Below are 23,870 nucleotides of genomic sequence, written 5' to 3'. Positions count from 1 at the left end.
TTAGCCCACATGCTGACTTCTTTTTCCAAACCAGCCCACTTGCACCCCAGTGAATAAAGGCCACGTTGCCCACACAGAACCTGGACTCTGCTTCCTTTCATTTATGTCTCGGAATAACCCCTCATTTTCAGTCCTTAACCTCTTAATTGTCTCATGTGTCACGTGTATTTATGGTGTTACATATTTCTGTATCACATATGTATTTATTGTATTGTCTTATGTATCACATACATATTTATTATCTTTCTGCCTAGACTGTTAGCTCTGGAGGACCAGGAGTTGTTTTTTTTGAAGTTTTTGGCCAGAGCTGGTTTGAACCCGCCACCTCTGGCCTATGGGGCTGATGCCCTACTCCTTTGAGCCACAGGTGTCGCCCAAGGACCAGGAGTTTTGTCTGTTTTGTGGAATGAAGGAATGGATTTGGAAGGAGGATTAGAGGGAAGTTGAGGGGCTGACTTCAGGGTTCCTCCTACCTGGACTAGGATCTGGGGAGTTGACGAGCTTAGCAGTGCTGAGCAGGGAAGGCTCCAGGGTTCAGGGCTGATCAGTGCTGGCCCTGTCCATCAAAGCCACACCATGCCCCAGAGCTTTGTGCAGTCAGGCTGGCACTTGAGCCCAGCTTCTTCATTGGTGAACTGGGGAAACCTCAGCCCTGCCTTGTACAGGTGCATTGGCAGAAAGGCTGTAAGCGCCTGCTAGTGCACCTGGCCAAATGTAACAGAAACCAATGGAAATGAGTCCAAAGGAGAGTTTATTATTGGTGCAGAGAAGCTGCCCACCCACCATTGCTTTCACCTGGAGCCAGGGTCTCCTGTTCTATCCCACTCTCCTCAGAACTCTCTTCTGAAAGGCTTCACACAGCGAGTAGATACCTCTGGGCTCACTCACACAGCCTCAGTGACAGTCTCACTCCTAATGCCAAGACCCAAATTTACAGGGAGACACAGCAACCTGTGGGGTCTGTGAGGGCAGAGTTACAGAGACTATGGGGTCCACATTGCAGATGGGGCCCAGTCAGAAAGGGGTCGCTCTGCACATAGTAGGTGCTCAGTTAGTTGGAGCTCAAACCAGTGCTATTGTTACTGGGAGGCATCGTGATGGGCATGACTAGAGGGTCCCAGGAAGGAAATTACATGGAGGGGGAGTGAGATTGGAGGAGTCCCTCAGCGTGTGAAGGGAGGACAGCTCTCAGGCCTAGACTGGGCTGTGTCTGCCTGGCCTGCCCACTGGCCTATCCAGGGTCTCTTGGCTCAAAAGAGTTGCCCAGAGGCTGACCAACATCCTGTAGCCCTTGGAATGGAGACGTCTCCTTTGCAGGGTGCTCTGACTACAGAGTTCTCCACCCTCCTCTGGCTTTCAGGGCCTCAGAGGGCACTGCTGAATCTTGTGGGAGGTATAGAGTGGCTGTCCAATGCTGGGTGTGTGATGACCAGATCTGGCTTTGCTATCTTCACAGCCCGAAACTCCTGTATGCACCCTTCATTCAGCTCCATGGAGGTCAGGCTGCAGCCACAGGACAGGATGGTCAGTGGGGGAGAGGTCAGGATTGGGGGCAGTGCTGCAGTAGTAGGAGGACGTAGGGGCAGGGAAGGGCTATTGACCCAGGAACAGGGACAGAGAATAGTCATTTAGGTTTTTCAGAGGCTGGGGCAGGGGAGGCAATGGCTAGGGGTCTTTTGAGCATTTAAAAGGGCATCAGAATCACTGGAGCAGTCCATGGCCCTTGGCACCAGATAATAGATGGATATTTGGTCAGGCAGAGTGGTCAAGGCCCAGGGCTGTGCCCAGGGCTCAGGCTCTCTCAGGGCTGGGCTCCCAGGTCTGTTTTAGCTGAGTCACTTGGGAGGTCCCTGGGAAGGGCTCCTCTTCAGGGTCCAAGTATCCGCCCCCACCCCAGGTTGACAGGCTGTGTCCCCAGTACCCTTCCTGCCCCTGCCTCCACCTGAGGGTCTGCAGGCTGCATCCTGGGTGCTGCAGGACTGCACACAGGTAGGTCACCATGGAGTCAGGCAGCTGACAGCCACTGAGGTCCAGTGTGGTCAGGGCAGGGCTCTGCCGAAGGATGCCTACCAGGTACTGGAAGGCTCCCTGGAGGCCAGGCACCTGCAGCCTGGGGAGAGGGCTGATATCAGGAGCTGCTGGATGAGGGGCCATCCCTCAGTCCCTCGTGGGCTAGGTCTCACCTAAGTATCTGGACCTGGCACTGGGGCCAGGCAAGGCCCTCGCTCAGCAAACGCAGGCCAGCCTCACTTAGCCGGCTGTGGAGGAGGCCCAGCTCCGTCAGGGCAGGGGCAGCCTTTAGAGCCTCAGAGAGGTCTCTGCAGACTGCATCCGAAAGTTTGCAGTGGGACAGCCTGTGATTAAGAAGCACACATCTGGGCGGCACCTGTGGCTCAGTGAGTAGGGCGCCGGCCCCATATGCCGAGGGTGGCTGGTTCAAACCCAGCCCCGGCCGAACTGCAACAAAAAAATAGCTGGGCGTTGTGGCGGGCACCTGTAGTCCCAGCTGCTCGGGAGACTGAGGCAAGAGAATCACATAAACCCAAGAGCTGGAAGTTGCTGTGAGCTGTGTGACGCCACAGCACTCTACCAAGGGCAATAAAGTGAGACTCCGTCTCTACAAAAAAAAAAAAAAAAGAAGCACACATCTGTAGGCCACTCAGCCACCTCTCCACCCCCAGTCCTGGGTGTTTGTGGTCCTCCTTGGACCCCACAGAACCTTCCGGCCCTTTGTCACCATGTGTCCCTGGGGAGCTGTGTCCACTGTGTCCACATGCTGCTCTGTGCCCCACTTTTACCTTATGGACTTCTTGATGAGCTGAAACACATCTGGCTTTCAACATGTTTGAGTTAATTGTCCATCAAGTTGAGGTGGGCTGTAGTTTAGTCAGCCAGTCTCTAATGGTTGAGTAGTGGTGCTGTCTCTATTTTTGCCATTATAAATAGTGGTATGCTGAACATCTTTACACATTTATTTATTTATTTATTTATTTGAGACAGAGTCTCACTTTGTCACCCTTGGTAGAGTGCTGTGGTGTCACAGCTCACAGCAACCTCAAACTCTTGAGTTCAAGCGATCCTCTTGCTTCAGCCTCCCAAATAGCTGGAACTATGGGCACCTGGCACAACACTCAGCTATTTTTATTTTATTTTATTTCTCTTTGTTGAGACAAGAGTCTCACTTTGTCACCCTTGGTAGAGTGCTATGGTGTCACAGTTCATAGCAACCTCAAACTTCTGGGAACAAGTGATTCTCTTGCCTCAGCCTCTCGAGTAGCTGGGACTCCATGGGCCTGCCACAATGCCTGGCTACTTTTAGAGACAAGGTTTCTGGCTCAAGCTTGTCTCAAACTCATGAGCTCAAGCAGTCTACCCGCCTTGGCATCCCAGAGTTCTGGGATTATAGGCATGAGCCACGCCTGGCCTAAACATTTACTTTACCAGTAGAATTGCTGGGCCACATGTGATCACCTTTGTAGCCCCCATGTTTATCTCCAGAGTGCCACATTTTCCCCTTCCCATAAGCTAATTTGCCATGTCACTATTGACACACGACAGCCTATCTCATCGTGCCCATCACTGCTGGCACTTATACTTTTTCTTACCTTCTGCTCACTTGATGCTGAGAGTAACTGGGAAGTTGTTGCTGTTTAAGTATTTATTTGAGACAGAGTCTCACTTTGTATTACAAGTATTTGTATCACTTTGTATTACTAAGTATTACACATGAGTGTAATACTTAAACAGTCTGGTGGATAAGGCTCACATCAGCCCTCTTACATAGCATCTACTGCTTCCATTTCGCAAGTGTAGACAGACTGACTAGCACACAGAGCAGGCCAGAATCTGCAGTTTCCTGAGCTGAAGGCTGGGCCTGATCCTTCCCTTACCCACCCCCCCTCCCCTGTGTCTGAGAATGCAGAAAGTTACCCAGCAGTTTCCAGCAGCACTTCACAGCTGTCCTTTGGATGGAAAATACATTTTTTATCCCTCCTTCTGAATGCTTAGCTGCACTTTGCTTTCCACTTGGGCCAGGACCAAGCCTTTCCCCACTAGCATCCAATCTATGATGCCCCTGGTCCTCCCCTTCCCCCACCTGTGAGTGGAGCTGCCAAACCCAGCACCAGACCCGGAGGCCACAAGCTCTCAGCCACTCCCACCAGGCCACCCTCTGTCTCCTAGAACATCCCACTCTTTGGCCCCTGGGGCATGGGCACTCACGTGAGGCTGCGCAGACCACACTGTTGGTCAGTCATGGCCTGGAAGAGTGGACAAAGTGGGGAGGCTGGGAGTTGTTTCGTGGTAGTTCGAGAACTGCTGGGTGAGAGAGAAAGGTAAAGCCCACCTGGCCCTCCCAGAAAGGGCTCCTTCCCATCCATGGTACTGGGGTCTCAGCACTGACCTGCAAGCTCAGCCAGGACCTCCCCCACCTTTTGTCCTACTCCCACCAAACCCAGAGTGAAACTGCTCATCTGTGGCCTGTGTGCACCTAGAGTGAGCATGTCATCCACATTCCCTGTGTGGGTCTTCAGGACCCCAGGCCCAGCCCCTGTCAATATCCTAACACTCATTCTCTCAACAGATGCCACACACCTGGGCAGGCGCTGAGTTGGAGCTAAGTCCAAAGAAACTCTCAGAAGCCTTGCCCTGAGGAACTGAGAGTCTGGTGGATAAGCCTGGGCAGATCTCATGGCAGGATGGTCAACAAGGCACTTCTGGGCCCAGTGGGGTCCTAGGCTAGCTGGGGGAGCCAGGGCAGGTTTTGAGGACAGGCAGCAATCTGAGAATGTTCTGGGTAAAGGGAGCCACAAGTTCAAAGGCCCAGGGCACAGAGAGTGTGGTCTATTCCTGTACTTACTAGAAGAAAGGTAATGGGGAGTGGGAGAGTTGGCCCAAGTGCATGCCCATGCTGGGAGGTTTGCCTAGGTTGTGTATGACTGGGGGTGGGTGCAGTGAGGACCCCTCCCTCCCCCCTGCCAGAAGAAGATGGGTGGTGGGCAGCTGCCTTGCAAAGAGGTGGACAAAGCAACCCAGAAGTTTTCCCTCCTGTCTGAAGGAGCAGGCATCAGGTCTGGACACACTGCCCTCGCCCAGACGGACACTGAGGTGCACAGACATGCAAAGGCACTCTGCCCTGAGACTCACCTGCTGCCACCCAAGCTGCCCTGCAGCCGCTTCACCAGGCTCTTCTTTTTCTTCTCCTGTACAGCGGCCAGGCTGCAGCTGACCAGCCGAAGTGCCTGTCCAGTGGGGCAACACCTCACGCAGTAACTCAGAACAGCGATGTCCATGCGGCTGAAGCGCACGCGCTCCAGCACCAGCTCCCGGAAGCTGCACAGGGCCTGGCGCACGAAGGTGTCCTCCTGGGTCTCGTACAGACAGTACAGCAGCTCCAGCGGGTAGCTGAGCTCCTCTTCCTCCTCCTCCTCTGGCTCTTCCACATCCTCGAGCCCTTGGGTCTTCTCTAGTGCCGCCAGGGGGCAGCCCTGACCCTGCACCCACTTCAGGGCTTCCTGCTTCACTAGCTCTGAGACCGCACAGCCAAAGTGGCGCTTAATATCACGCATCCGCTCGGCGCTCAGGAGTCCGAAGAGGAAGCGCCTGGTGAGCACGAGGTGGTCGCGCAGCTGCGCGTCCCCACGCAGGAGCGTCCCAAGTCCGTCAGCCGCTGCCCAGGGAGACCCCTCCTCCTCCAGCAGGTAGGACAGTGCAGCGAAGAACTCCTGGAAGCTCTGGTCCATGAACTGGTAGGTGACCTCCGTCTCCAGCACGCCCGGCAGCTCTTTCTGGATAAGGAACAGTCTCTGGACTTTGGAGCCGCGAAGCTGGAGTCGCTCCAGGTCCTTCTCGGCGAATTGAGCCCGATGCCCTAGGACCCCCTCGCGGGCCAGGTGGCACAGCTTGCGCAGCTGTTCCCGCACCTGGGGCCCGTTGACAGTGAGAGCGGAGCTCAGCTCGCTGGCAATGTAAAGCAGGTACACTGACGTGGTGGTCTTAGAGGTGCGCGACAAGTCCTGGCAGAGCTCCAGCTGCTGGTGCAGCACGGTGCATACGATCCAGCACACAAAGGGCACGAAGCACAGCGCGAACAAGGTCTCGTTCTCTTTCACGAAGCGGTAGGCGCGTTCGGCCCTCCACTCGTCCTGGAAGAACTTGTAGAAGTATTTCTTCTTGTCCCTGTTGGAGAAACCGCAAACCTCGGCGCATTGGGGCGAGCACAGGCAGCCCTGCAGCCTCCTCGGGGCGGTGGCACGCCTGGTCACCAGGAGGCGGGCCGAGGGCAGCAGCGCCTTGTTCAGCAGCCCTCCCAGCACCCGCTCGCCACTCGTAGCCTCGAAGGGGTCTGTGCAAGGCCTGGCCTCGGGGGGGTCCAAAAGTGGAAGCTCGTCCGCGCCGTCCAGGATGAAGAGGAGCCGCTGTGGATGCCCCAGAATCTGCTGCACCGGCGCACCGCGGTCCGGGCATTGATCCAGGATCAGGTCGGCCAGGCTGCGCGCGCCGGGCCGTTCCAGCAGCTCGCCGCACGGCAGGAAGAAGGCGAAGTCCACCTGGCCCTGGTAGAGCTTGCCTGCCGCCCAGTCGTACAGGATTTTCTTGGCCGCCATGGTCTTGCCGATGCCCGCTGGGCCCTGCAGCACCACGGTCAGCGGCCGCTGGCCTTCCGGGTCGCGGCGGAACAGCCGATTGAAGGTGTGTGTGTCTGAGCGCCGGGCACGCTCGCGCTCCACGGCCTCCGCCAGCCCCAGCACCTCCTCGGCTGCGGCGCTCTCGGGCTTGATGAGCAGCTTGGTGAAGCGCTTGCTGATCTTCACCGAACGGGCGTTCCTCTCCTTCACCTTGGCGTGCTCCCGCAGCACGTGCTCTCGGTATCGCTTCTTGTACTCTGGGGGAAGGATGGGGTACCCTGAGGTCGCGGGCTGCCTCAGGCGACCTCAGGAAACCGATGCCCTCCCCGCCCAGCTCAGGCCTCAGTTTCTTCTACTGCACCACAGCCTCCTCCCTCGACAGCCTCCCTGCACCTCATCCTCCCTGGACTAGTTGTGTTGGGAACCCCAGGTGGTGTCGGAGACACTGGAGCTGCAGCCCAGGGCTCACGGCTCAGGGCGTCTGCGGGCCTGCACCTCCGGTCAAGAGAGACTTACCAGACATGGAGAGCAGCGCTGAGGAGCTGCGGCCGAGCCCTGGAAAGAAAACCGGCAGTGAGGCCCCACCCAGTGCGGGGCGCAGTCCAAGGTCTGGGTCAGGAGCTCCCAGGGTCCGAGCCGGGGGCTCGAGAATTTGGGATAAAGAGGCCGAAACCCGGGCTGTGCCGGGGATTTTCCAGGGAGGCGGGAAGGGAGAGGGGGTGGGGGCGGGGATGCTGCGACCCCCCACCCGGAGCTCACGCTGCAGTCTTTGCTCCTTGAGTCTCGCTGCCACATCGCGCACGTCTGCCCGCTTCAGGGTCTTTCGGGCCACGTCCAGAGCGGGCTCCGGCCCGTAGAAGTGGGTCAGATGCTCAGCGAGGTCCACGGCGTCCGCATGCTCCAGTCGCCCCCACGGGATGCTGCGTTGGTTAGCCGGGGCGTCCCGCAGCTTGTGGCGGAAGCGCTTCAGCTGCTCCTGGCTGAGGTCCTCCAGTGCAGCCAGCAGCAGCTCGCGGGCCACAGCAGCAGCTCCAGGACCCGAGCTACAGGCAAGGGTCGTCAAGGGGCTGCCCCAGTGTCCTGGCCCTGTCCTGTCGCCCCCTCCCTGACTCCGGTATCCCGGTGCCCATGGTGGGTGGGTGCTGAGACATGCAGGTCCCCTCAGGGGGCCCCAGGTCAATAAGTTGTCCGGATCCACGGGTAAGGGGTGTGGAGGCAGGAGAAAGGGAAAGACTCCAGACTCTGTTCTCTCCTACCAAGACCTGGGGCAAGGCGTCTTGGCGTTCCCAGATGAAGTGGGCCTCTGTGGATGCTGATGCAGGCACTGGCAGAGGCCTTCCTGTTGCATCCCTCCCTTCCACTTTGTTCTTTCTCAGCCAGGCTAGATAGGTCAAACTTTCAAGGAGAGGAATCTACAAGGGCTTGTGCCCTCTCCTTTCTCTCTGCTCCCTGGGGCCCTGGAGCAGAGCTGGCCTCAGTAGGCTGGCCCAGACTGTATTCCTGGACCCCCACCCCACCCCAGGCCCCTTTTTAGTGGGGCTAAGCCTGGGAACCTTGCTTCAGGGACAGACCCCCAAAATGCCATCTGTGGGGTCCTTAGCATCTTTTTTTTTTTTTGAGACAGAGTCTCACTCTGTCACCCTGGGCAGAGTGCTGTGGTGTCATACATCATAGCTCACAGCAACCTCTAACTCTTGGGCTCAAGTGATCCTCTTGCCTCAGCCTCCCAAGTAGCTGGGACTACAGTCGCCTGCCACAGTGTCTAGCTATTTTTAGAGATGGAGTCTTGCTCTGGCTCAGGCTGGTCTTGAACCTGTGAACTCAGGCAATCCATCTGCCTCGGCCTCCCAAGTGCTAGGATTACAGGTGTGAGCCACCTCCCCCGGCCAATCCTTGGCATCTTGAACTTGGGATGAGGGTGAGGGAAGGATGCGGACAGGGGTGTGAAGCCCCAGGGGGTCAGCAAGTGAGGTAGAAGCCCCAGGGGACTGAGACCAGCTGGCTTCTAGGTGACCTTGCTGGGAAGCAGCACTTACCTGAAGCAGGAGGGCTGTGACCCTTCCATGGAGTCTCTTCCCTGGGTCTAGCACTCTAGGCAGAGGCAGGCATCATAGAAGTCACTCTGACCTGGCTGAGCTGGAGCCATGTCCTTCTGACTGTCACCAAACTTCCAAACGTGGACACTGTGGCACATACACACTGCTGCCCTTTAAGAGGTCTGCTTAGTGACCTTTGATTTCCTGCTACTCCTTTATTCCATCAACACTCCCCAGAACATGGGGCGTGGTATCAAGCAATGGCTGTGATCTGATAACTGCAGAGCAAGGTGGGCTGCATGGAGGGGTGGTTGGCTCAGACTAAGGCCTTCAGCTAAGGCCTTGAGAGGGGTTGGAACCTGAGACAGGGGTGAGGAAGGGCTTTCAGTTAGAGGGAATAACAGAGGGGCAAGCACAGTGTTATATCACAGTCACCTGAGAAATGCTAGGACAAGGACAAGTTCTGCAGTTTCCCAAACCTGACTGAACAGGCTGTCAGACAGAGGTCTGGAATGAGGAGTGCCTGTGTGGACACAAGTGTGTGGTTCCATGACAGCGTGTGGAACGTGGGTGTGTGCAGGTGAAAGATGCGTGTGTGTGTGTGTGTGTGTGACCACATTGACATTGTGTCTGTGTGAGCGCGTCTGTGGTTCCTAAAGATAACAGTTCCTAATCCCCAGAGCCTGTGAATGTTCCCTCACTAGCCAAAAAGCGGGAGATTGTTAGGGGTTATCCAGGTGGCCCAAACCCTAGGGCTGGGGCCCTGAGAATGGAGGAAGGGGCTGAGGGGCCAGGAGCCTGGAGCTGGAGGGCTGCAGCCCCAGAAGCTGGGAGCACAGTGGGAAAGGCCAGTAGAGGCTCCCCCTGGGGCCTGGGAAGGAATGCAGTGGAGCCAACCCCTGGATCTCAGCCCAACAAAACTGATTTTGGACTTTTGACCTGCAGAACTGTAAGGGAATAGAGGTATGCTGTCCTAACCCTAATCTGTTACAGCAGCCACAGGAAGTGGACAGATTCTCTCTGCATGGATCCAGGCAAGCAGAGCTGTGTGCAAGGCTGTGCCGGGTCTTCCTGGCTTTCCTGGTTGTCCTTCCTTGGGACATCAGTCATTCTGCTCCTGTCTTGTTTCCATCAGGAGCTTTGAGAGCTGCCATGGGGAGAGAATGCCTGAGTCCTGGGAATCTCTAGTACACTGCCCTATCTACCAGGAGGAAAGGGCCCAGAGATGGGTCTGTTTCTCCTTATGATTACTTTTTTCTATTTAACACAAAATAGCCATCCCTCTCCCTGAGGTTCATGTTGTCAAAGATGTGGTGCTTGTCCAGTTAATTTCACCCTGAGTCCTCAGACTCTCAATGTCTGTACCCATCAGACTCCCATTGGCTGGTTCCCTCTGGGGTCTGCCCGGTGCCTGTGAGGGTCCCCACTGGAATGGGGACTTATAGGATGCTCTCAGATGCAGGAGGACTCTTCTGGGATGAGCCTGGGCTCCACCCCCAGCCATGTGGCATGGGCAAAACAAACTCTAAGCTTCAGTTCCCTTTGCCACAAAATAAGGACAGAAGTCTTGTCTTTTGGAATGTCATGGATGAAGATTGCACAGGACAGAGACAGGTGAGCACCCTCCTTACCTTGCTTTCTGCACAGGGTGTGGCAATGACAGCAGTACAGTCTTACTGCTGTGGCAGCTGGGGAGGAAGGAAACAGAGGGATACCCTGGGATTCCTCAGAAAGCCTTGAGCAGAATGGAAGAAGGTTACCCTGAGGGCTAATACAGGGGCACACCCAGGCCAGGGGAAGGGAGGCCATGACAATGGAGCCTGGGGACAGAGCCACGTAGAAAGGGGCCTTCCTCACTCTTTCTTGCTTCCTGTTCCCCACCCCTGTTGCCCTTGACTGCTGGGCACAGTGGGCAAGGGGAGAGGGGCCCAGCTCATACCCTGGGGTGTCTGTGCTTTTAAAGGACTTTCACGAATATGAAAACATCTTGCTTGTTCTCACAGATCCTTGAGAGGAAGGAGCCCAGGGAGAGGCAGTCTCATCCAGGCAGGCCCAGAGCAGGGACAAAGCCCTTACTCCAGGCCACGGTGCAGGCAGTGTCCAGCAAAGCAGGTGGGGAGACTGGGCCTTCCTGGGTCAGGATCCTAGGGACAAGTCCTGGGCTGCCTGTGGCCTGAGATGAGAAGCAGCCTTGGTACCTCTGGCTACCTGAGGGGAGTGACTGCCATGAACACCTGGCTCAGATGTCAGTTGTCTGTCCAGGGTCTCAGCATGTCTGACAGGCTGGGATTCTGTAGAGGGAAACTTGCAAGGCAAAGTGATAACCTGCAGAGCAAGTGGAGGCATGCTAGGGCCCAGCTATGGGCCTCAGAGCCAGGGCCCTACACGGCTGGGTGGGCAGTACTGGCCCCTGGGCCATCATGGCCTCACTCCTGAGGGCCCCTTGTGCCTCCCACTGACCCCTCACTGAGGTCCACTTTAGCTCTGAGATGCCTCTCACAGACCGTGGCTCTCAAATGCACATTCTCTTTTCTCTCTCCAATAAGTTCTCTGTAACTGACTGCTCTGCCCCTTTTTGCTATTGTTCGAATCAGAAAGTGCACGGGCAAAGAGCACAGTCTCCCAAGCCAGACGGTTTGAGAGCAAAGTCAAGTCCCTCCACCTCTCTGGGGCTCCAATTCCTCATCTGTGAAATTGGGCAGTGATCATACTTTGTGGGATTGAGGGGGTAAAGCTGTGATCCTTATGCAGTGTGTCTGGACACCAGGCTGCTTGCTGCTGTGTTCTGTGGACAGCCTCTGCCCGCCACGCCACTCTAACCCTAAACCACTTCCGTTCTGCTACTCCTCTCACCCACACCCAGCTCTGTGGCAGACCGAGACTCTACTTCTCCCTAGAAATTTCCTGTTGCCAAAGGGGAACTGAGGGCCACAGGAAATGCTACATCAGCTCCTGGGCTATTGCCATCCAGGGTGGGGAAAGGTGTGGGAGGCCTATGGTGTGGGGATGCCAAGGTCGTGGTTAGCCTCCCCACCTGCCTTAGAGGGACCCTGCCTGGAGCGGACTCTGTACCCTACGTTACCTGTTGATAACAGCCCTAGACAGGGATGTGATAACAGAGCCAACTCCAGGAGTCATTGGCCACAGGTGCGACGTGGAAGCTTGGGGATAGAAAGAGAAAGTTGGGAGCAGAGGGAGGGGGAGCTGATGGTGTGGTGATGGCTGGCTGGGGTGAGGAGGCTAGAAGAGGAGGAGCGGGAGAAAGGAGCCGAAAGTGGGTGTGGGTCAGCGTGTCTTGTAGTGCGGCCCATTCTGGATCTGTGTTACCCACGAGGGTTAACTTCTGAGCAAAGCCACTACCCAAGGTATAACTATGAGATCTTTTTTTTTTTAGATTTATTTTATTTTATTATTTCATTTTTTTCTGGCCGGGGCTGAGTTTGAGCCCGCCACCTCAGGCATATGGGGCCGGCGCCTTACTCCTTTGAGCCACAGGTGCCGCCCTAACTATGAGATCTTTACCAAATAATTTAGATTTCATTGTGAATTTCCTCAAAGGTCCCTTCAAAGGGATTTTTCTTTCTTTCTTTTTTTTTTTTTTTGAGACAGAGTCTCACTATGTCACCCTTGGTAGAGTGCCATCTCATAGCAACCTCAGGCTTAAGCGATTCTCTTGCCTCAGCCTCCCAAGTAGCTGGGACTACAGGCACCCACCACAACACCCGGCTATTTTTTTGTTGCAGTTTGGCTGGGGCTGGGTTTGAACCCATCGCCCTCAGTATATGGGGCTGGCACCCTACCCACTGAGCCACAGGCACTGCCTGGGGATTTTTTTTTTTTTGAGAAAGAGTCTCACCCTGTCACCCTCAGTAGAGTGCTGTGGCGTCACAGCTCACAGTAACCTTAGACTCTTAGGTTTAAGTGATTCTCTTGCCTCAGCCTCCCAAGTAGCTGGGACTACAGGCGTCCACCATAACACCTGGCTGTTTTTTGGTTGTGGTTGTCATTGTTGTTTAGCAGGCCTGGCCCAGGTTCAAACCTGCCAGCCCTGGTATATGTGGCCAGTGCCCAAGACACAGCTATGGACACCGAGTCAAAGGGATTTTATTATCCAGAAAAACTTTGTGAAAATCTCTGGTCTTTCCTTCCTTCCTCCTAAGTTACTCTCTTGGCAGCCACTGATGAGGTATCTCTGGAATTCTCCCAATTGTGCCTTGACATATTCACTCTTTCCCTAGAGTCTGCCTCACCTCAGTCCTCCTTCCTTCAAAAAGCCTTGTTCTTGAGGGATTCATGTGTGCTGACAGCACCCTTCTTTTTCTCTGTGACCATTTCATTCTTTTATCTTCAACTCAGAAAAAGAACCACCTGAAGGTTCTTCAAGCCTATGTTTGGAGGAGTAGGTGTTACAAGTGGACCTGTGGCCACCCTTCCCAGTGTGTCAACAGATTAGATAACTTAGATGAAGTGGACCAGTTCCTAGAAAAACACTGAAACTGTCTCAAAAAGAAGTAAAAAATCTGAGATTGAATGAGTAATCAAAGAACTTCCCATGAAAAAAAGTCTTGTACCTGATGGCCTCACTGGTGACTCTATTGAACACTTAAAGAAGAATTAGAATGAATCTTACACAAAGTCTATCTTTTTTTTTTGCAGTTTTTGGCCGGGGCTGGGTTTGAACCTGCCACGTCCGGCATATGGGGCCGGTGCCCTACTCCTTTGAGCCCCAGGTGCTGCCCCACAAAGTCTGTCTTACAAAAAACATAAAGGGAGAGAATGCTTCCCAACTCATTCATATTGTCCTGATGCTTAGATGAGGGAAACCCATCACAAGAAAAGTAAAGGTCGATATCCCCTGTGAATATGGTTAGGAAAAATCCTCCACAAAGCACTCAGCAAATAGAATTCATTCATGTATAAAAAGAATTATAACCCTCGGTGGCACCTGTGGCTCAAGGAGTAGGGCGCTGGCCCCGAATGTCAACCCGGTCTCAGCCAAAAACTGCAACAACAACAAAAAAAGAATAAGAATAAGAATTATAACCCTTGATTAAGTGGGTTTTCTCCAAGGAGTGCAAGTTTGGTTTAACATCCAAAAACCATGGCTCGGCACCCATAGCACAGTGGTTATGGTGCCAGCCACATACACCGCAGGTGGTGGGTTCGAGCCCAACCCGGCCCAGCTAAATGACAATGACAACTGCAACAACAACAACAACAGATAGCCAGGTGTTGTGGAGGGCACCTGTAGTCCCAGCTACTTGGGAGGCTGAAGCAAGAGAATCTCTTAAGCCTGAGGTTGCTGTGAGATGGCACTCTACCAAGGGTGACATAGTGAGACTCTGTCTCAAAAAAAAAAAATCCAAAAATCAATTTAACATAGCATACCATAGTACTATCAGAAAGGAAAAAAAACCCACTACCTGATCATCTCAATAATGCAGAAAAAATCTTGTATAATAACTCTTCATTATTAAAACACAAAACACATGGAAGGGATAAAAGGGAACTTTCATAGCTAGAATATATTTGGAAATCAAATAATACACTTCCAAATGACACACGGGTCAAAACATCAGTCTCTAGAGAAATTAAAAAAAAATATATATTTTTTTGTAGAGACAGAGTCTCACTTTATGGCCCTCAGTAGAGTGCCATGACGTCACATGGCTCACAGCAACCTCCAGCTCTTGGGCTTAGGTGATTCTCTTGCCTGAGTCTCCCAAGTAGCTGGGACTATAGGCGCCTGCCACAACACCTGGCTATTTTTTGGTTGCAGTTTGGTGGGGGCCGGGTTTGAACCCGCCACCCTTGGTATATGGGGTCGGCGCCCTACTCACTGAGCCACTGGTGCTGCGCGAATTAAAAATATTTTTAACTAAGCTGAGCAGGTGGGCTCTTGTAGTCCCAGCCAGTGGGAGCCTGAGGCAGGAGGATCTCTTGAGCCCTGAAGTTCCAGTCTAAGCTGGGCAACATGGCAAGATGTTTTCTTTCAAAAATTAAAATAAGAAAATCAGTAAGTAAATGAAAATGAAAATATGTCAACATTTGGGACATTCCTCAAAAGCAGTGCTTAGAGCAGTGTTTTTCTTTTTTTTTTTGTAGAGACAGAGTCTCACTTTATGGCCCTCGGTAGAGTGCCGTGGCATCACACAGCTCACAGCAACCTCCAACTCCTGGGCTTAAGCGATTCTCTTGCCTCAGCCTCCCGAGTAGCTGGGACTACAGGCGCCCGCCACAACGCCCAGCTATTTTTTGGTTGCAGTTCAGCCGGGGCCGGGTATGAACCCACCACCCTCGGTATATGGGGCCAGTGCCTTACCGACTGAGCCACAGGCGCCGCCCTAGAGCAGTGTTTTTCAACCTTTTTTATCTCCAGGAACATTTGAACCTATAGATTCACTTAAATTATGTTGATCCAAAAAAAGATTTAAAAAAGAATATACTTTTTGATTTATTAACACAAAATGCACCATCATAGCCAAAAAATAAAGCAAAGCAATTTATTATAATTTTAAATAAAAGTATAACAATTAAAATTCTTTTTCTTTCTTTCTTTTTTTTTTGCGGTTTTTGGCTGGGGCTGGGCTTGTACCCACCACCTCCGGCATGTGGGATCGGTGCCCTACTCTTCTGAGCCACAGGTACTGCCCATTCTTTTTCTTTTTTGAGACAGAGTCTCACTCCGTCACCCTCCTGTGGCTTCATAGCTCACAGCAACCTTGAATTCTTGGGTTCAAGTGATCTTCTTGCCTCAGCCTCCCAAGTAGCTGGGACTACTGGTGCCAGCCACAATACCCAGCTATTTTTAGAGATGGGGTCTTCTCACTCTTGCTCAGACTGGTCTCCAATTTCTGCGCTCAAGCAATCCTCCCATCTCAGCCTCCCAGAGTGCCGGGATTACAGGTGTTAGCCACCACACCTGGCAATAATTAAAGTTCTTTAAAACACTTTTTTATTTTTGTGTTTATTATAAATTTAGCATTTAAGAGACATCTGAGCTTGAATTTTTTTAGAATATCTTGTTTGCAAGGTCGAATTTGGACAGGCATACCCTTAAATCTTCTTCCAAGGATTCTAGCTGTGATCAGTTTTTGTTTTTAATATAATTCATTGCAGAAAAGCTTGCCTCAAACAAATAAGACATCGAGAATGGAAGAAGTATTTCTATTGCTTTTTTGGTAATATTTGGAAATTTACCCTTGATAGATAACCAAAAGGTTGTAATATTAGTTTTGAATATTTTAGTTGCAATCCTCTGTCATTTCTTATTTCTGTTAACTCTTCCTCTTCTGTAACATTTAAATTTGCTGATGTATACACACTTAAAACAAGGATTTCTCACACAATCCAGAGATTTTATGTCAAATGTAGGTGCAGGAAATTTTTTCCCAAAATTTGTGTACAAAAACTCTAAAGTTTGTAAAATTTGTTAAATAAGTTTGCTTTTTTTTTTGAGAAAGAGTCTGACTTTGTCCCCCTCGGTAGAGTGTTGTGGGATCACAGCTCACAGCAACCTCAAACTCTTTGGCTCAAGCGATTCTCCTGCCTCAGCCTCCTAGGTAGCTGGGACTACAGGCTCCTGCCATAATGCCTGGCTATGTCTTTTCTTTTCTTTTCTTTCTTTCTTTATTTTTTTTTGAGACAGAGTCTCACTATGTCGCCCTCAGTAGAGTGCCATGGCGTCACTCTAACCTCATAGTAACCTCAAACTCTTGGGCTTAAGTGATTCTCTTGCCTCAGCCTTCCAAGTAGCTGGGACTACAGGCAACCTGCCACAATGCCCGGCTATTTTTTGGTTGTAGTTGTCATTGTTGTTTGGCAGGCCCAGGCTTGGTGTGAACCTGTCAGTTCCAGTGTATGTGGCTGGTGCCCTAGCCACTGAGCTACAGGCACTGAGCCACGCCCGGCTATTTCAATAAGATTTTTATCCAGTTTACTTGTTTTCATTAGTTCAAACATTTGTACTGAATTTTCTCTTTTAATCCTTTTCATCCAAAGCAGTAATTTTTCTCTGAAAGCATGAATTTTATCTGTAGATGTGAGAATGTTTTTGTGATTTCCCTGCATACTCTTTTATTTTATTTTATTTTATTTATTTATTTTTTTTGTAGAGACAGAGTCTCACTTTATCGCCCTTGGTAGAGTGCCGTGGCGTCACACAGCTCACAGCAACCTCCAACTCCTGGGCTTAAGCGATTCTCTTGCCTCAGCCTCCCGAGTAGCTGGGACTACAGGCGCCCGCCACAACACCCGGCTATTTTTTTTTGTTGTTGCAGTTTGGCCGGGGCCAGGTTTGAACCCACCACCCTCGGCATGTGGGGCCGGTGCCCCACCCGCTGAGCCACAGGCGCCACCCTATTTTATTTTATTTTTATTTTTTGTAGAGACAGAGTCTCACTTCACCACCCTTGGTAGAGTGCTGTGGCGTCACAGCTAACAGCAACCTCCAACTCCTGGGCTTAGGTGATTCTCTTGCCTCAGCCTGCTGAGTAGCTGGACTATAGGCGCCCACCACAATGCCTGGCTATTTTTTTTGCTGTTGTTGCTATTTGGCTGGGGCTGGGTTTGAACCCGCCACCCTTGGTATATGGGGCTGGTGCCCTGCCCATTGAGCCACAGGCGCTGCTCTTCCCTGCATACTCTTATTAAGAGTATTCAAACACTGAAATAAATCCACAAGAAATGCAAATTTATAACACCAGAATTCATCACACGTAAATCGCCTAATTTAGAATGTTGCATTTTTAAAAAGGTTGATACTTCTTTTAATTCATAAAATCTTGGTAGAACTCTTCCACAAGGTAACCATCTCACGTGCAATAAGAGCCATTTATGAGCATGATCCACTGAGGAACATAATTCTGCAAATGATCTTGATTGCAATGATCTGCTTTTTGTATAATTAATAATTTTTCTTTTTTTCCTTTTTTGCAGTTTTTGGCCGGGGCCAGGTTTGAACCCACCACCTTTGGTATATGGGGCCTGCGCCCTACTACTTGAGCCACAGGTGCTGCCCATAATTAATAATTTTAATAGTGTTGTCTAGGACCTTTTGTAATTTAGGCACTAATGATTTTGATGCTAGCACTTCTCTGTGTAAAAACAGTGTGTAAAAATAATTTTTGAATTCTTTCTTTGCACAAGTCTAACAAATCCTTTTACACCTTCCGGACATAGATGGGGCTCCATTTGTACAAATATTTATGCAGGAATCCCAAGACAAGTTATTAGAATTAAAGTAATTATTGGCTTGGTGCCTGTAGCTCAGTGGCTAGGGCTCGTGGGTTCGAATCCAGCCCAGGCCTGTCAGACAACGACAACTACAACCAAAATATAGCCGGGCGTTGTGGCAGGCACCTGTAGTCCCAGCTACTTGGGAGGCTGAGGCAAGAGAATTGCTTAAGCCCAAGCTTTGGAGGTTACTGTAAGCTGTGACACCACAGCACTCAACCCAGGGCAACAACTTGAGACTCTGTCTCAAAATAAATAAATAAACAAATAAGTAAAGTAATTATTGATCAAATGGAAAAGATCTTGGCCTTTTTTTGTTTTTTTGGAGTGGTTGATGAAACAAAACCTGTTCTATAACTTCTTCATTATAGACAAATCTACTGAATGCTAAAAATTGAGGTTTACTCCTGATGTCAGTAGTTCATCCAACTGAATTGCAAACACATCTACTTCTTTAAAAAAATTTTACAGGCATACCAGTAGACCTTGCCTGGCTCAGCTCGTGGGCAGGCAGGGGGGACAGTGCATGCAGAAACAATTTGGAGTTTGTGCCGGCTCTAGCCAGCTTAATCAGTGGCTGGATAAACTGCAGTACTCCAACATTCTCTAGAGGAAAAAAGGGAGAAGAAAACTTACTGGAAGTGGTTCTGATTGAAAAACCTCTATTTACAGTATGGATTTTGATTTTACTTATAAAGAGATTGAGGATTGGTAAAGGTTTTCAAGGCATCATGAAAAGATGGGGATTTAAAGGCCAGCCTGCTATGCATAGTCAAACAAAAACCCACAGGAGGCCTGGAGCTATTGCAACTGGTGATATTGTCAGAGTCTGGCCTGGAACTAAAATGCCTGGGAAAATGGGAAACGTAGACAGGACAGCATATGGACTGAAGGTATGGAGAATAAACACAAAGCACAGTATAATCTATGTAAATGGTTCTGTACCTGGATATAAAAATTGTTTAGTAAAGGTCAAAGACTCTAAATTGCCTGCATATAAGGATTTCTGTAAAAAGCTACCATTCCCTACATATTTTCCTGATGGAGATGAAGAGGAACTACCAGAAGATTTGTACGATGAGAACGTGCGTCAGCCTAGTGCACCTTCTATTATGTTTGCCTGACATCACTGGACTTGGCAGAACCTTACATATTCTGTGAGCACTGATGAGCCTGAATAATAATCTAACCAGAAATTATATTCTTTCCCAGTCACAACAATACCATGCTTGTCATCTCTGTCAAGGACATAGATCCCTCATCGCTCAGTTGAATTTTGTTAGAATAATTACTTCATTAAACATATAAATTAAGTAGGTTAGATTTGCTAAAATTGGCAGTTTGCATATTAGCAAAATATTTGTAATTCGTGGACTTCATTATTTTCTATATCTTTCTGGAGATAAAATGTATATAAATTTAACTTTTATTAAAGATCTGTCAATCTTTAAAAAAAAAAAAATTTACATTTTCAGGTGGTACCTGTGGCTCAAGGAGTAGAGTGCCAGCCCCATATACCAGGGGTGGTAGGTTTGAGCCCAGCCCTGGCCAAAAAAACTGAAAAAAAAAAAAAAAAAAAAATTCTACATTTTCAGATGAATCCTTAACATGCCAAGAAATTATGTTATCTGAAAGTGGAATTTTAAAAATTTATTTTTTATGGGCGGTGCCTGTGGCTCAGTGAGTAGGGCACCGGCCCCATATACCGCGGGTGGTGGGTTCAAACCCAGCCCCGGCCAAACTGCAACAAAAAAATAGCCGGACGTTGTGGTGGGCGCCTGTAGTCCCAGCTACTTTGAGGTTTTTCTTTTGCCGGGGCTGGGTTTGAACCCACCACCTCCGGTATATGTGGCCAGCGCCCTACTCCTTGAGCCACAGGTGCTGCCCCAATCCCAGCTACTTGGAAGGCTGAGGCAAGAGAATCTCTTAAACCCAGGAGTTGGAGGTTGCTGTGAGCTATGACGCCACAGCACTCTACCAAGGGTGACAAAGTGAGACTCTGTCTATAAAAAAAAAAAAAATTTCTTTTTCATATTTTTCTCCAAACATTATTTTTACAATTGCATACAGGCCAGTAAAATAATGTATTCTGCAATTGTATGAGATTTTTTTTCCTAGATACAATTTCTGCAACTGTGTAACTCACTTCTTGTGCTTTATCTGATATCGTTGCATATTTGGTCTGTGTTTTTGCTTGTTTAGTATTACTGAGTGCAAATTATTGGAAACATTCCAGTAGCTTTTCAGACAAGTGAGAATGTCCGGATTGTAAATGTCTCTTAAATTTGCTGGAAATCATAGCTTTATTTGCTAATGTTTTGCCACAAATTACATGTGTGTGATGTGGTAGATTTCCTTTACTACATATGAAACTGAATGATAAATAACGTTCATCAAATTGACGATTATTTGCTTTTAATTTAGTTGCCGACGTACTGGATGAAGCAGTATTTGATGCACTAGCGTTATCTTCTAATTCTTGTTTCTTTACCGAAAACTTGTCAATTTTAATTGAATTGACAATAAAAATACAAAAATGGTGCCCGTGGCACAGTGGTTATAGCACCAGCCACATACGCCAAGGCTGGCGTGTTCAAATCCGGCCCAGACCAGCTAAACAACAATGACAACTGCAACCAAAAAAAAAAAATATATATAAAAAAAATGGAGACTTTACATCCTTCGTATTAACCTGGATGGAAGTGGAAGACATTATTCTTAGTAAAGCATCACAAGAATGGAGAAGCATGAATCCTATGTACTCAATCTTGCTATGAGGACAATTAATGACAATTAAGGTTATGGGGGGGGAGCAGAAAGAGGGATGGAGGGAGGGGGGTGGGGCCTTAGTGTGTGTCACACTTTATGGGGGCAAGACATGATTGCAAGAGGGACTTTACCTAACAATTGTAATCAATGTAACCTGGCTTATTGTACCCTCAATGAATCCCCAACAATAAAAAAAAAAAAATAGTTGGGCGTTGTGGCAGGAGCTTGTAGTCCCAGCTACTTGGGAGGCTGAAGCAAGAGAATCACTTAAGCCCAAGAGTTTGAGGTTGCTGTGAGCTGTGACACCACAGTACTCTACTAGGGGCGACATAGTGAGACTCTGTCTCAAAAAAAATGCCAAATAAAAATACGTCAACAAGTCATATTTTTTAGAAAGAAATACAGGTATTAATTAAACATACTTGGGTTTTACAAGGTAATTGTGTCCAATACTTCACTATCTCAAATCCAGACAGAACTGTAAGACATGTTCAGTGAGAGCTACACCACCTCACTGCTTCAGGCACAGCAAAGGATTGAGTCATAGGGCTCCATTCACTTCAGATGAGTTCGACAAGCATCAGTGTTCTTCAGCAAATCCTTGTCAAATCACACCATCTGTGGATGTGTTGCAAAACCTCATTTTCTTTTTTTTTTTTTTTTTGTAGAGACAGAGTCTCACTTTATGGCCCTTGGTAGAGTGCTGTGGCATCACACAGCTCACAGCAACCTTCAACTCCTGGGCTTAAGCAATTCTCTTGCCTCAGCCTCCCGAGTAGCTGGGACTGCAGGCGCCCGCCAGAATGCCCGGCTATTTTTTGGTTGCAGTTCAGCAGGGGCCGGGTTTGAACCCGCCACCCTCGGTATATGTGGCGCCTTACTGACTGAGCCATAGGCGCCACCCGCAAAACCTCATTTTCAAAGGCTACACTTCACCTGTTGCAGGAATCTAGGCCTGCAGAGAAAAAGGAGTCACCCGCACAACAGAGGTAGAAGAGGAAGGGGTTTTATTTCGAGCCATGGCTGACTAGAATCCAAAATGGCTGAGCTCCCCATCAGCTCCGTCCTTGTCCTTTTATTAGATTTACAAGTAGACAAAGAAATTACCATATTATCTGTCATTGGAGGTGTCAAATCATGTGCAAGGTAGAACTAAGCAGAAGCAAGCATTAGTTTGAAGGACCCAGTAATCTAAGTTTTACAAATTTTTTTTTTTTTTTTTTGGCGACAGAATCTCACTATGTCATCTTTAGTAGAGTACTGTAGCGTCACAGCTCACAGCAAGCTCCAACTCTTGGGCTTAAGCAGTTCTCTTGCCTCAGCCTTCCACATAGCTAGGACTACAGGCACCCGCCACAATGCCCGGCTATTTTTTTGTTGCAATTTGGCCCAGGCTGGGTTTGAACCCACCACCTTTGGTAAAAGGCGCACTTAAAAATTTTAGTAGCCTGTATGTAACACCTTGGTGAAAAGGGCATGGGGAGAGATTTGGCTCTCCTAATAAACATGAGAGCTCAAGACCAGTGCATCAGTGATTGGCATTCTCTACACCTGTGGTGTTAAGAGCCATGGGAGTGTGTCTATAAGAGGCTAAGAGACAACAGTCGGGAGCACGCATTCTATCGTGGACCTGCTCACTCTGACTCTGTCGTTTCTCATGCCTGCAGAACCCTTGCACAGTGTCTCTCTCTACGAAAGACTGCTAAGATGTATTCTTTTTACTAAGACTGCTTTACTCCCTCAAATACTGTCTCTCCCTCTCTCCCTTGTGCTAAAGCAAATAGCCCGCAGGCACCTAACAGCAATTGTTCCCAAGCAAGGTAGTCTAGCTATCCCGGTCTGGAACATAGATAAGCAGGGGGCCCGGAGACCTGGCCAGTCCTGGGCCCCGACAAATGGTGACGATGAAGGGACCCTAATAAGTGGTATCAGGAGTGGGATGGTGAACACCACTAACAGCACATCTAAGATCTTCTTGTGGTACACCAGTTGAAAATCACTGGCTTAGGGGGACATTTATAGCATTAAATGCACATATTAGGTAAAAAGAAAGATCTAAAATCAATAATCTAAGCTTTCACCTTATGAAACTAGAGAAATAAAAGCAAATTGAATCCAAAATAAGCAGGAAAAAAAGAAATAGTAAAAATCAGAGCAGAAATCAGTGAAACTGAAAGTAGGAAATTAATAGAGAAAATCAAAAAAACAAAAGCTGGCTTTTTGAAGAGATTAAAGTTGACAAGTCTCTAGCCAGACTAGCCAAAAAAAAAGAGATAAAGCACAAATTATTTAAATTAGAAATGCAAAAGGGACCATCACTGCTGATTCTATGGACATTAAAAGGATAATAAAGGAATATTATGAACAACTCTAGTCACACAAATTTAATAACTTAGACAAAATGGACCAATTCCTTGAAAGATACAATCTTCCAAAACTCACATAAGATGCATATAAACGGAATGAGCTTCTATCTATTAAATTAATTGAGCCAATAAGTAATAACCTTCCAAAACAGAAAGCATCAGGGCCAGGGGGTTGCACTGGTGGATTCTACCAAAGGTTTAAAGAAGAGATGACAACAATTTCCTATGATCTTTTCCAGAAAATGGAAGCAGAGGGAACCCTTTCTAATTTATCCTAGAAAGGCAGTAATGCCTTGATACCAAAAGTAGACAAAGACATTACAAGAAAGACTAACTGACCAATATTTCTCTCAACTGTAGATACAAAAATCCTCAACATAATATTAGCACATTAAATCCAACGTGTGTAAAATGAGTTATACACCACAATGGAGTTGGGTGTATTCCGGGCATCGGGTGTAAATAATGTAATTTAACATTTGGGTGTAAATAATGTAATTCAGTACATGGACAGGCTGAGAAAATCACACAATTGTATCACACATGCAGAAAGCATTTGACAACACTTTCAACACCCATTCATGCTCAAAACTCTCAGCAAAGTGAGAATGGAGTGCAACTTCATCACCTTGATAAAGAACATCTACAAAAAACCTGCAGCTAATATCATATTCAGTGGTGAGAAAGTAGTGTTCTACCTCTAAGACTGGGAACAAGACAAGGCTCCCCCACTCACCACCACCATTCCACATTATCTTAGTCTGTGCAATAAGACCAGAAAAGGAAATAAGGGTATACGTATTGGGCAGGAAGAAATAAACTGCTTTTTGTTTGCACTT

The 23,870-nt window shown here is 49.0% G+C and overlaps 1 protein-coding gene, 1 long non-coding RNA gene and 1 other non-coding gene across 4 annotated transcripts; 2 read left to right on the top strand and 1 right to left on the bottom strand.

Annotated features, from left to right (window-relative positions):
• Positions 1–285: 285 nt before the first annotated feature.
• NLRP6 (NLR family pyrin domain containing 6) lies at positions 286–8,803 on the bottom strand. 2 transcript variants are annotated; one of them, XM_053562104.1, is made up of 8 exons: positions 8,663–8,803; positions 7,386–7,669; positions 7,143–7,181; positions 5,146–6,883; positions 4,222–4,317; positions 2,184–2,354; positions 1,943–2,110; positions 286–1,503 (listed from the first exon to the last, which is right to left on the bottom strand). In XM_053562104.1, exons 1-8 carry the CDS (start codon positions 8,689–8,691, stop codon positions 1,365–1,367), a joined length of 2,664 nt encoding a protein of 887 aa, XP_053418079.1. In that variant the 5' UTR covers positions 8,692–8,803; the 3' UTR covers positions 286–1,364. The 2 variants fall into 2 exon arrangements, with proteins under 2 accessions (XP_053418079.1, XP_053418080.1); XM_053562105.1 differs by having other exon boundaries at positions 287–1,503; positions 4,222–4,314.
• Positions 8,804–10,134: 1,331 nt separating this feature from the next.
• On the top strand, positions 10,135–19,212 carry LOC128565566 (uncharacterized). The gene is made up of 3 exons (XR_008374279.1): positions 10,135–10,276; positions 10,666–11,809; positions 18,368–19,212. It is a non-coding gene; the product is annotated as an uncharacterized LOC128565566 (long non-coding RNA).
• LOC128566224 (small nucleolar RNA SNORA58) lies at positions 18,366–18,501 on the top strand. The gene has a single exon (XR_008374509.1). It is a non-coding gene; the product is annotated as a small nucleolar RNA SNORA58 (small nucleolar RNA).
• Positions 19,213–23,870: the final 4,658 nt, after the last annotated feature.

This window comes from Nycticebus coucang, chromosome 14 (genome assembly GCF_027406575.1).
Source record: "Nycticebus coucang isolate mNycCou1 chromosome 14, mNycCou1.pri, whole genome shotgun sequence".
In the NCBI taxonomy this organism is placed as follows: Eukaryota; Metazoa; Chordata; class Mammalia; order Primates; family Lorisidae; genus Nycticebus; species Nycticebus coucang.
This window is presented reverse-complemented; position numbering and strand designations above follow the sequence as displayed.

What these genes read in the sequence shown, in the direction of transcription:
- NLRP6 (XM_053562104.1), bottom strand. Translation starts at nt 8,691, where the DNA reads ATGGAAGGGTCACAGCCCTCCTGCTTCAG. An exon ending in AGCGCTGCTCTCCATGTCTG is followed by an intron (nt 6,884 to 7,142) that starts GTAAGTCTCTCT and finishes TCCTTCCCCCAG; the next exon opens with AGTACAAGAAGCGATACCGA. An exon ending in TGCCAGGTCCAGATACTTAG is followed by an intron (nt 2,111 to 2,183) that starts GTGAGACCTAGC and finishes CCCTCTCCCCAG; the next exon opens with GCTGCAGGTGCCTGGCCTCC.